We start from the raw sequence: 13,305 nt of genomic DNA on the forward strand, positions 1-13,305 counted from the left end.
CACATTCACATACACCATGTTTCATTTCAAAGGAAGCGTCTAGGCAGTGGCTGCTCGGGTAACTGTAGAATTCCGAGCAGTTGCTTGCAGTGTGGGGACTATTCTGGGGCTTTGGAGCAGGGAGGGTGTCTAGTGAAAGCACCATTCTAGAAGTCATCTGAGAAGAGGCGTCCATGCATTCGGCATGAGGTTGAGCTCCGAGGCCTCATCACTGAGCTGCCATGGCCTATCCCACCCCGTCTCTAACACCCCTCTGAGCCGGGGTGGGCATCTCTCAGAGATGGGATCTGATGCTCAGGGTCACGCAGCGAGACCAAAGCCAACTTGGAAGCCAGTTCCAGTGACTCAGTGACACCCAGTCTACACAGCTGGCTGGGGGAGGAGACAAGAGCCAGGGAAGCTGTTAAGAGCACCTCGGGGCCTGCATGGGCTCCAGGGCCCTGACAGACATAAGCAGTGAAGGGACTGGAGCCCATGCAGGAGGGCCTGAAGCAGCCTGGGCCGTGCCCACTCTGCCACCTCAGAGGTGGGATCCTGGCCTCGGTTTCCTTGTCAGTAAGACGGGAGCAACAGTGCCCGCTGTGCAGGGCAGCTATGGGAATGGATGCTTAGCAAAATGTTGCCACCCATAGTATGGGGCCTGATAGTCTGTCCCAAACTGGCAGCTAATGTTAGTACCAGCAGCAGGGGGTGGCAGAGAAAATAGAAATTTGAGGAAAAAAGGAAGAAAAAAATAACTTGGCTGTTGTGTTGTGAACTTGGTTGTTTAAAAAATTAATTTTGGCCAGGCGTGGTGGCTCACGCCTGTAATCCTAGCACTTTGGGAGGCCGAGGTGGGTGGATCACTTGAGGTCAGGAGTTCGAAACCAGCCAGGCCAACATGGTAAGTGAAACCCCATCTCTACTCAAAATACAAAAATTAGCTGGGTGTGGTGGTACGTGCCTGTTGTCCTAACTACTCGGGAAGCTGAGGCAGGAGAATCAATTGAACCCAGGAGGTGGAGGTTGCAGTAAGCCAAGATCGCACCACTGTACTCCAGCCTGGGAGACAGAGTGAGACTCGGTCTCAAAAAAAAAAAAAAAAATCAATTAATTTAATAGACGGGGCGCGATGGCTCACACCTATAATCTCAACACTTTCAGAGGCCGAGGTGGGCAGATCACCTGAGGTTGGGTGTTCAAGACCAGCCTAGACAACATGGTGAAACTCCACCTCTACTAAAAATACAAAAATTAGCTAGGCCTGGTGCTGGGCACTTGTGGTCCCAGCTACTCGGGAGGCTGAGGCACGAGAATCACTTGAACCCAGGAGGCAGAGGTTGCGGTGAGCTGGGATTGCGCCACTGTACTCCACCCTGGTGAGATTGCGCCACTGCACTCCAGCCTGGGCAACAGAGGGAGACTCTGTCTCAAAAATAATAATAAATTACACACCTATTAGGATGGCTACCACTTAAAAAAAAAAAAAGTAACAAGTGTTGTGAAGGATGTAGAGAAATGGTAACCCTGTGCACTGTTAATAGGGGTGTAAAATGGTGTAACCACTATGGAAAACAGGATGGAGGCTCCTCAAAAAATTAAACAGACCTCCCCTATGATCCAGCATTCCTGCTTCTGGGTATACATACAGAAGAATTGAAAGCAGAATCTCAAAGAGATATTTGTACCCCATGTTCAAAGCACTGCCGTTTGTCGTAGGCAAGAGGGGAGAGCAACCCAGATGTCCACTGACAGCTGAATGAAAACAAAATGTGTCCGTGCATACAGTGGAATATTATTTAGCCTTAAAAAAGAAGGAAGTCCTGTCACCTGCTGTAACATGGATGAACCTGGAGGACATTAGGCTAAGTGAAATAAACCATCACAAAAAGATAAATACTACTCATGCCTGTAATCCCAGCACTTTGGGAGGCTGAGGGGCGGATCATGAGGTCAGGAGATCAAGACCATCCTGGCTAACATAGTGAAACCCCGTCTGTACTAAAAATACAAAAAATTAGCCAGGCATGGTGGCACGTGCCTGTAGTCCCAGCTACTCAGGAGGCTGAGGCAGGAGACTTGCTTGAACGCGGGAGGTGGATGTTGCAGTGAGCCAAAATCACGTCGCTGCACTCCAGCCTGGGCGACCGAGCAAGACTCCGTCTCAAAAAAAAGATAAATATGATTCCACTTCTGTGAGCTGTCTACAGCAGTCAAATTCCTGGAACTAGAAAGTAGAATGGTGGTTGCCATTAGCTGCAGGGAGGGGCAGTGGGAATTTGTTTGAAGAGTACAGAGTTTCACATGTGCAAGATGAACAAGCTCTGGAGATCTGTTTCACAACAATGTAAATATACTTAACACTGCTGAACTATAAATAAGATTGATTACAATGGTAAATATTATGTTATGCTTTTTACCAAAATTTAAAAAAAAATCATTTTGACCATGAATAGATGATATAGATGAACCTCAAATACACCAAGATGAGCTATGCTCAAGACAAAAGTCACCATGTACGGGAATACCTGGGAGACACTGTGGGTTCCGTTCCAGACCACTGCAATAAAACAAGTTTCACAATACCCATGAAGTTTTTGGTGTCCCAGCACATAGAAAAGTTATGTTTCTGTAATGATGTACCATAGTCTATTAAATGTGTCTAAAAAACAATGTATATACCTTAATTTGAAAATACTTTATTGCTAAAAAATAATGCTAGCAACCCTGTGAACATTCAGCAAATCATAATTTTGCTGATGGAGGGTCTGGGCCTTGATGTTGATGTCTGCTGACTCATCAGGGTGGTGGTGATTAAAGGTTGGGGTGGCTGTGGCCATTTCTTAAATTAAGACAGCCATGAAATTTGCTGCATCAATTAACTCTTCCTTTCACAAAAGATTTCTTTGTAGCATGCAATGCAATTTGATAACATTTTACCCACTGTAGAATTTCTTTCAAAATTGGAGTCAGTCCCCTCACACCCAGCCTCTGCTCTGACAACTGGGTTTGTGGAATATTCTAAATCTTTTGTTGTCATCTCAACAATGTTCACAACATCTTCACCAGGAGTAGATTCCATCTCAAAAAGCTTTCTTTGTTCATCCATACCAAGCACCTCCTCATCTGTTCAAGTTTTGTCTTGAGATTGCAGCAGTTCAGTCACATCGCCAGACTCCACTTCTAGTTCTCTTGCTATTTCCACCACATCTACAGTGGCTTCCTTCATTAAAGTTTTGAATCTCTCAAAGTCATATGTGAGAGTCGGAATCAACTTCTTCCAAACTCCTGTTAATGTTGGTATTTTCACTTCCTCCCATGAATCACAAATGTTCTAATGGCATCTAGAATGGGGAATCCTTTCCAGAAGGTTTCAATGGACTCCCTAGACCCATCAGAGGAATCACTATCTATGGCAGCTCTAGCCCTACAAAGTGTATATCTTAAGTAAAATAAGACTTGAAAGTCAAATTGCTCCTTGATCCATGGGCTGCAGAACAGATGCTGTATTTGCAGACAGGAGAACAACATTCATCTCCTTGCATATCTCCATCAGAGCTCTCCGGTGACCAAGTGCATTGTCAATGAGCAGTAATATTTTGAAATATTAATTTTTTTTCTGAGCAGTAGGTCTCAACAGTGGGCTTAAAATATTCAGTAAACCATGCTGTAAACAGATGTGCTTTGTTGTTCCATTTCTAGAACACAGGCAGAGTAGATTTAGCATCATTCCTAAGAGCAATAGGATTTTTGGAATGGTAAGTGAACATTGGCTTCAACTAAAGTTACCAGCTGCATTAGCCTCTGAGAAGAGAGTCAGCCTGTCCTTTGAAGGCAGGCATTGCCTTCTCTCTGGCTATGGAAGTCCTAGCTGGCATCTTCTTCCAATAGAAGACTGTTTCTTCTACATTGAAAATTTATTGTTACTGTAACCACCTTCATCAATGATCTTAGCTGGATCTTCTGGAGAACTCGCTGCAGCTTCTCCATCAGCACTTGCGGCTTCACCTTGCACTTTTATGCTATAAAGATGGCTTCTTAAACCTCCTGAAGCAACCTCTGCTAGCTTCCAGCTTTTCTTTAGCTTCCTGACTTCTCTCAGCCTTCACAGAATTGAAGAGAACTAGGGCCTTGCTCTGGATTAGGCTTTGACTTAAGGTAAGGTTGTGGCTGGTTAGATCTTCCATCCAGACCACTTAGACTGTCTCCATGTCAGCACTAGGGCTGTTTTGCTTTCTTATTATTCACATGTTCATTGGAGTAGCACTTTAAATTTCCTTCAAGAAGCTTTCCCTTTGCATTCACAACTTGGCTAACTGGCCCAAGAGGCCTAGCTTTTGGCCTATCTCTGATTTTGATATGCCTTCCTCACTAAGCTTAATCATTTCTAGTTTTTGATTTAAACTGAGAGACATGCAACTCTTCCTTTCAGTTGAACACTTAGAGGCCACTGTAGGGTAATTTATTGGCTTAATTTCAGTATAGCAATATCTCAGGAAATAGGCAGGAGGAGAGGGAGAGAGACAGGGGAGTGAGCGGTCAGTGGAGCAGGGAGAACACACATAGCATTATCAGTGAAGCTTACCGTCTCATATGGGAACAGTTCATGGCACCCCAAAACAATTATAATAGTAACATAAAAGATCACTGATCACAGATCACCATAACAGACATGATAATAATGAAAAAGTCAGGAATACTATGAGAATTACCAGAATGTGACACAGAGACATGACGTGAGCACATACCGCTGGAAAATCACGTCAGTGGACTTGCTCGATGCAGGGGTACCACAAACCTCAAATTCGTTAAAAAAACGTCGTATCTAAAGGCCAGGTGCAGTGGCTCATGCCTGTAATCCCAACACTTTGGGAGGCCAAAGTGGGCAGATCACAAGGTCAGGGGTTCGAGACCAGCCTGGCCAACATGGTGAAACCCCATCTCTACTAAAAATACAAAAATTAGTCGGGTGTGGTGGCCCACAGCTGTAGTCTCAATTACTCGGGAGGCTGAGGCAGGAGAATCGCTTGAACCTGGGAGGCGGAGGTTGCAGTGAGCCAAGATCACACCACTGCACTCCAGTCTGGGCAACAGAGTAAGACTCTGTCTCAGGAAAAAAAAAAAAAAAAAAGAAAAAACATCATATCTGTGGAGTGTGATAAAGTGAATAAAATGAAGCACAATAAAACAAAGTCACCTGTATCATGTACAGTGCCGCTTGCATATATCGTTAATCTTTTCTCTTTTTATTTTTCCCAGTAATGCCATCGGTCCCCTGGTAGCTTTGTGGCTGATTTACAAACAAGGCGGGGTAATGCAAGAAGCAGCTACACCCGTCTGGCTGCTGTTTTATGGAGGAGTTGGAATCTGCACTGGCCTCTGGGTCTGGGGGAGAAGAGTGATCCAGACCATGGGGAAAGACCTCACTCCCATCACGCCGTCCAGGTAAGCCTGGGCTGGTGGACGGGAAGGGCAGGTCTTGTCGTCTGAGGCCTGGCTAGAGCTGCCTGGCTGTGTCTGAACAGCCTGCTCAGCACCGGCAGTCGGCAGCGAGTCACAGGGAGGAGGGGACAGTGGGCAAGAATGGCCCTACTTACCATGCCACCTATCCTTGCCCTCCCTCACTGTGTCCCGGCCCCCAGCCACAGGGTCCCTGAGATGAGGAGCAGGAAGGGCAGACAAGCAGGGGTAGCAGAGCAGAGCAGGCAGGGAGGAGAGAAGCAGCTCACCCTTAGCCAGCATGGGGGCCAGAAGCAGGTGGGCAGGGAGGGCACAGACTTAAGCAGGCCCCCAGGCTGGCCTTTCCTGAAAGTTCTCTGGCCACCCCAGCTCTCAGCAACCTCCCTGCTGGGGTTACTTTCCTCTTGCTCTGCCAGACAGCGAGGCGCCCCCTGTCATCATGGGTGAGCTCTGGAGGCTTTAAATGTGGTCTCTCAACTGCATAGCCTTTGGCTGCATCAGGGGTTAAAGGAACTTCCAGAACTTTCAGAACATGACCAAAATTTGGAGCCACCTGTGGTAGGAAATCTCTCTCTTTTTAAAACATACGGGAGGTTTCCTTTTCCTACAGGTTCTGGGAGTTTCAGGAAGTGATCCAAAGGCACCCAGGGTGGGGAGGACCGGAACCCAGGTTTCATCACGCAGCTCTGCCCTGCATCTGCAGAGAAACCTAAAATAGCTCCAGTGAGCCTCCTATATAAATTTCCAATTTTAAGTTCTCACTTGAAAATAATTTCAATAAAAGATATTTTAGAAGATTTGAAGAAAAATTCGTAATCTGAGAAAAATACACTTTTGCAATAAGTGCACATTTTTTAAATGAGAGCATAGTTTTTCCTTTGCGTTTTAGAAATGACTGATTTACTATCTTACTGCACAGCAGGAATGTCTGGCCCAGTGTGTGGTCTTTGAAACGTATCAGAAAGCCAGGCTTCTGGGGGCCGTGCACAGGAAAACGCAGCCTTGGTGGGAATCGCTGTCATTGAGCAGCGGCCTCTTGTTCTGTTAAAGTTGATCTTGCCCAGTCAGCAGTCGGCAGTCACCCCAGAGAATGTTCTGGCAAGCCTTTGTCACCCGCGGGGTGTCAGGGAGGCGATACAGAGGACGCCCGTGACGTGTCTCATGCTCCCCCCGCAGCGGCTTCACAATCGAGCTGGCCTCAGCCTTCACGGTGGTGATCGCCTCCAACATTGGGCTTCCAGTCAGCACTACGCACTGCAAGGTAGGCCCCTGCTAGCCGGGAGCCCTTCTCCAGGCCACTGGGATGGGTCAGGGCCACCGGAACACATGCGAGGGAAGCTGTAGGGCTCTGTAGATGGTTGTGCAAAACGCATCTCCAGGTTCTCTGGGTCTCTGGGACCTTGTTTTCCTCCATCTGCCCCCTCCACCATCCTCTCGGTAGGACAACACCATCCCTTGTTCAGACCTGGCTTTTCCCAGGCAGAATGAATGCTAGGGCTGGTCTGCCTGGGACTGTCCTGCTGCCCTCCCACTGCTTCCATGGTGAAGTTTGATTGGCATCCTGTGTGCACTGAGCATACCTATGGGCTCACTTGGGAGCCTGCCACTTGGTCCAGCCATTGAGGGGACTGGGGGTTGACAGTGGAAATAGCAATTAACAAAAATCATCTCTGTGGAATTGTAGGGCATGGTTGTTTCTGGTTTTGTTCCTTTTTCTTTTCTTTTTTCTTTTTTTTTTTTGTGACGGAGTCTGGCTCTGTCGCCCAGGCTGGAGTGCACTGGCCGGATCTCAGCTCACTGCAAGCTCCGCCTCCCGGGTTCACGCCATTCTCCTGCCTCAGCCTCCCGAGTAGCTGGGACTACAGGCGCCCGCCACCTCGCCCGGCTAGTTTTTTGTATTTTTTAGTAGAGACGGGGTTTCACCGTGTTAGCCAGGATGGTCTCGATCTCCTGACTTTGTAATCCGCCCGTCTCGGCCTCCCAAAGTGCTGGGATTACAGGCTTGAGCCACCGCGCCCGGCCTGGTTTTGTTCCTTATATGATGTTCAAAGTGACTGTATTGCCATAAATTCCCCATGAGGGGTAATGACTGATACCGACCACTGAGGAGTGCTCTGAAACCTACAGCTGGACAAGAGAGGGCTCCTGGTCGTGGTGTGGAAAGTTGGAGCTGCAGGGAGGAGCCCTGAAGACCAGTGAAGAGGAAATGGGCTCTGGGAGTTTCAGGGAGTGATCCATAGGTGGCCAGGGTGGGGAGGACCAGAACCTGGGTTGGGAGGACCAGAGCCCGAGTCTCATCACCCCACTCTGCCCAGTATCTGCAGATACTTCTAAAATAGCTCCGGTGAGCCTCTGTATACAGACACACTCACCAGTCTCAACAAAGCGAAAGTCACTTCCGGATTTTTCCTAGGTTCATTCATTTGTATCATTCAAGAAAAACTAATTGGCGTTTGCTGCATGGGGGCAGAGTTCTCGGCACCAGAAGGAATATATGAGCCCTCATAACAGACACAGCCACCCATGTTTATGTTTACTCACAATTTTAAGATTCCAGCCAATATGTTTAAAAGAAAACTCCAAGCAAAGGCAAGTGGCTTCATGCTTCAAACACCCAGGTCAGGTGGCCCTCACAAGAGTATCTGGAGTGGCCCGGCAGCATGTTTCCAAGCTGGGGCTCTGCGCATGCGGAATCAGCCTCAGTGGAAAGAGTTTGTTTTGTGTTTTCCTTCTTTGCTACCATATACAGAAATATTTCAATTTCCACAAAGTTTCTGTATAGAAATCCCCCTACTCACTGATTATCAGGAGAGTGCTGGTACTGTGCTCCACACCACACACGTGGTGCGCCGCCCCCTCTCCACAGCAAGCCTGTGGGGGCGGAACTGTCACTCCCAGTCCACAGGTGAGGAGACTGGGTTCCCTCAGAGCTGGGCCGCTTGCTGTGTGCACACAGCCACATGTGGTAGATCCAGGATTCAGATCTTCGCCTCAGGCCACACACCTTCTCATTCAGGTCCCCATCAGCACCATTGTGGTGCCCAACCATGGCCACGGTGCCTGGGGCAAGCACTCCACTGGTGCCATGAACATGAGCTCCCTCAGTCTCCCCAAGAACCTTCCCCAGCTTCACAGATGAGGAAACTGAGGCAGAGGAAAGTTAAGTAACGTGCCCGAGATTACACAGCCAGGGAGCAGCCCAGCTGAGGCACCCACGTGGACAGCATAGCCAGCGTCGTCCTCCCCCGCTCCGCCTGGCAAGCATGGGGGAGGAAGGCAGGAAGAGGTGCGGGTGCGCCCGCCGCCCATTCATTGTGATTTCCTAATGTGGGTTATTTAAAACTTACCAGAGAAGCACATATTCACTGAAATATTTCAAACAATACAACACTATAAGGAATGAAAAGTAACATCTTCCCCGGACTCCACGTTACTTCCATTCACTGTGGTGTGTGGAGCGTGGAAGAGACGCATGTAGCTAAATATATTCTTTTTCCAAGGACACGGGCTTGTGACTTTTCTATAGGCATCAGTTGTCTTTTGGAATGCTTTTAAACACATGTAATGCCATCTTTCTAATGATTAACCTACACTTAAGCAAGACTGCTGAAGGCTAACTCTTCCACACCAGTTGAAATAGCTTTTTTTTTTTTTTTTGAGATGGAGTCTCACTCTGTCACCCAGGCTGGAGTGCAGTGGCAAGATCTTGGCTGACTGCAAGCTCTGCCTCCTGGGTTCACGCCATTCTCCTGCCTCAGCCTCCCGAGTAGCTGGGACTCCAGGCGCCTGCCACCACGCCCGGCTAATTTTTTATATTTTTAGTAGAGATGGGTTTTCACCGTATTAGCCAGGATGGTCTCGATCTCCTGACCTCGTGATCCACCCGCCTTGGCCTCCCAAAGTGCTGGGATTATAGACATGAGCCACCATGCCCGGCCAGTTTTGTTTCCTTTGAGCTGGTGATGAGTAGTATTAGGATAGCTTGTTGGCACTTAAAGCAGGTCTCCCTGAATGGGACTGCAGTGGGGTGCCATCTGTAAAATAGACAAGACAGGTCACAACTTGGGTTTGAGTCAAGTTTGTCCGATATCATTGATCATGGACTTCTGGACAAGGCCCAGAGCTATTCCCTGTGAGCACTAAGGACACAGCCTCAGCTCTCAGGAACTTGCAGTGTAGTTGGAGAGCAGATGGCTCTCATCAGAGTCCAAATAATAGAAGTGCTGAGAAGAGTTCACAGTTGTCATTACTCCACAACACTTATTCTCTCATATCACATATTTCCCCTGCACACAACAGTCCCCAAATGGCAAATGTGGGATGAACTATGAGAGCCGTGGGATGGCGTGAAGAATGGGGCCCTCTGTGAGTGAGGCTGTGAATCTGGAAACATTCAAAGGGTATTGATGTCCACATAGAGTCATAGTTGAATTGCATCAGTTTTCAGGATAATTATCCTGTGTTTGATTTTTAAGTTTCTTGCTTAGAGCCATCTAATAGAAGGTAGGGAAAAGTTGGGGACTTGGCAGGAAATAAGATGGAAACTATTGTTTAAAATGAGTTTTTGAATGTATCTAGGTACATGTTATTGATTTATGCTTCCTTCTAAGTATACATGGCTAAGTGCATAGATTTGTTTTATTTTGTTTTGTTTTGTTTGAGACAGAGTCTCACTTTGACGCCCAGGCTGGAGTGCAGAGGCTTGATCTTGGCTCACTGCAACCTCTGCCTCCTGGGTTCAAGCAGTTCTCCTGCCTCAGCCTCCTGAGTAGCTGAGATTACAGGCATGCACCACCACACTTGGCTAATTTTTGTATTTTTAGTAGAAATGGGGTTTCTCCATGTTAGCCAGGCTGGTCTTGAACTCCTGACCTCAAGTGGTCCGCCTGCCTCGGCCTCCCAAAGTGCTGGAATTACAGGCATGAGCCACTGCACCTGGCCTAAGTGCATAGTTTAAATTTTGTTGTAGCCTATTTCAAAACATTTATGAAACCATACTATATTATGTGATATATGTGCTGAATGTATAACTTGGGAAAAAACAATTAGAAAAGTCCCGTTATCACATTTTATTCCAGAAGGCATATATAAGACAGTCTGTTTGATGAATTTCACCCTGTATGTGTTCCGGTTTCATACATTTTGTATTTCATATCAGAGGACTCAGTTTATCAGATACTTTCCTGGAATAATTCCTTTGAGTAGGGTCAAAAGCCTTAATTGGCCAGGCACAGTGGCCCATGCCTGTAATCCCAGCTACTCGGGAGGCTGAGGCCGGAGAATCGCTTGAACCTGGGAGGCGGAGGTTGTGGTGAGTGGAGATCGCACCATTGCACTCCAGCCTGGGCAACAAGAGCAAAACTACCCCTGGCCCCCCCCCCCCAAAAAAAAAAAAACAGAAGCCTTAATTGAAGACATAGAAACTGGTCTTGATAAAAGAATCCTCAGACGTTATGTTTCAGCAACTCGTTCATCATTCTTCCGTTCTGTGATCCTTAATCACCTTTGGTCTTTAGCCCTAGCAGATAACACACAGTGCCGCTACTCAGCACAGTCGCTCTTGTGTGTGCTCTTTAATAGGAATTTGGAAGTCATGTTCTGCAGAATGTTTTAATTCCATACTGGGTGGATTGAGATTATTCCTGTTTGTGGATCACCCACATTGTCAATCTTCACTGATGACATAGATGATGATTCAACCACCATTTCAATTTGGAACAGCATATAGGGAACACTACTTATTTCAGATGTAGGATTATAATTTCTAATTTAATTTATAATTCTTGCTCTCTGGTCCCCATTCTTCTCAACAATTTTTTTGCTATAACTACCTGATGATGGCCTTAAACTGGAAACACACTCGATTTATTAAAAGGGAAGTTAGAACACAGCAAAAAATACCATTTTACATCCACAGAAGACATGATCAGTAACAAAGACATAGTACTCTGGATCTTTTATGAATGAAATAACATATAACTAAATACATAAAATTGTTAAGAACTCAGAAATTACTGTCTTAGCCTATGATAAATGAAGTATAGAAAAAGTATGTGGGAATATGAAGAATTTGAACATTTATTTAGAGCAGCATAGTTAATAAATACGTACAAGCTTTTACCCTGCTGATCATATGCCTTCCTGTCAAGCATCATGAAACATTTATAAAAATCCTAAAATCAGAAAACCATGATAAAAATCTCTATAAAATTTTAAAAACAGGCCTGGCATCGTGGCTCACACCTGTAATCCCAGCACTTTGGGAGGCTGAGGTAGGAGGATCACTTGAGCCCAGAAGTTTGAAACCAGTCTGGGCAACATAATGAGGCTCTGTCTCTATTTTATAAAAATTAAAATTTAAATTAAAAAACAATTTTTAAACATACATTGTGCTAACCATGATCTCTAATTACAATAAAATTAAACTAGAAATTAATTATATATTGAAATAAGAATGTATCCCAACGGAGACTTTTTAATGGGTTTTTAAGGTAGCAATTGAATTAAGGAGTTTAGAAAAATACAATGATAGCTTTCTCAGAAAATAATAAAAGCTATAATAATGTGTGTGTCTGTGGGTGGATACAAACAGCAAAACCTGTGGCAACCAAGTTATGCTAAGATGAAAATTCATATCTTTAAATGGTTTAATTGATCAAAGGGAAAATAAAATAACCAAGTATTAAAATTAGGATTTTGTAAAAAGTCCAGGATAATAAAAATTGAGGAAACAGGTTGTAAGAAATATAGAAGCAAAATTAAGTAAAAACAAAATAAGGGGAGAGGAAAGTGGCTACTAATAAAATATCAGATCACATCAAGGAAAAGAGGGAGGGAATTGAGTGGGGGAAGGAGGAAGACATTGTGATGACAGATAGAGAAGACCATTGTTTCCATTATTAAATAAACCACACAGCTATATGCTAAGAATTTGAAAACCCCTGTGAATTATTTTCTGCAACAATATACATGACAAAGAAATATTGGCCTAAGAAGTAGAAAAAAGTGGAAAATCTGACCCAGAACAATAGGATGAAATTAAGGGAGTTCTCCAAAAATAACTGTTCTCACCTAAAAAGGCAAAAAGTTGCTAGGGGTGGGGTGGGTGAGGATACTGCTGACTAGATGAATTAATTAGAATCTTTTCCACTTAAACAAAAAAAGCAGCTCTCACACGATCTAAACTTTCCCACCATGTAGGAGGAAAAACAAAACTAGAAAACCTCTCCCATTTGTGCTCTGGCGTACACCGAATAACCCGAACACCAAACCTAATTTAAAATATCACGAACAGTGATATCTCTGTTTACTGATGAATATTGATTGTAAAAACTTTAAGCAAGATGCTGATAAATGACATCAACAATATTTGGCTGGGCGTGGTGCTCACGCCTGTAATTCCAGCACTTTTGGAGGTTGAGGTGGGCATATCACATGAGGTCAGGAGTTCAAGACCAGCCTGGCCAACATGGCAAAACCCTTATCTCTACTAAAAATACAAAAATTAGCCAGGTGTGGTGGCGGGCACCTATAATCCCACCTACTAGGGAGGCTGAGGCAGGACAATTGCTTGAACCCAGGAGATAGAGGTTGCAGTGAGCTGAGATCATGCCACTGCACTTCAGCCTGGGCGACAGAGCAAGACTCCGTCTCAAAACAAAACAATACTATACAAGAACCTTTCAGCAGGACCAAATTGATCAAGATTACCAGAAAGTGGGCTCCCTTCGTGACAGGGCAGGGCTGCATCACCCACCACCAGCGCCTGTGCAGGGCTAGGCCCTTGCAGGGGCTCAAGATGGGTATATGGGCAGCTTCAGTATAATATGCCTTAGCAATCCACTTAAAAAGAAAAAAAAAAAAAAA

The 13,305-nt window shown here is 45.5% G+C and overlaps 1 protein-coding gene across 1 annotated transcript in view; it reads left to right on the top strand.

Moving 5' to 3' along the window:
• Positions 1–13,305, top strand: part of SLC20A2 (solute carrier family 20 (phosphate transporter), member 2) — a 127,527-nt gene that overhangs the window by 108,710 nt on the left and 5,512 nt on the right. Inside the window, exons 9-10 of the mRNA XM_012001058.1 lie at positions 5,239–5,424; positions 6,616–6,700. Of these exons, the coding sequence (XP_011856448.1) occupies positions 5,239–5,424; positions 6,616–6,700 (271 nt within the window). The remainder of the gene's footprint in view (positions 1–5,238; positions 5,425–6,615; positions 6,701–13,305) is intronic.

Source organism: Mandrillus leucophaeus, unplaced genomic scaffold (genome assembly GCF_000951045.1).
Source record: "Mandrillus leucophaeus isolate KB7577 unplaced genomic scaffold, Mleu.le_1.0 Scaffold649, whole genome shotgun sequence".
Classification (NCBI taxonomy): Eukaryota; Metazoa; Chordata; class Mammalia; order Primates; family Cercopithecidae; genus Mandrillus; species Mandrillus leucophaeus.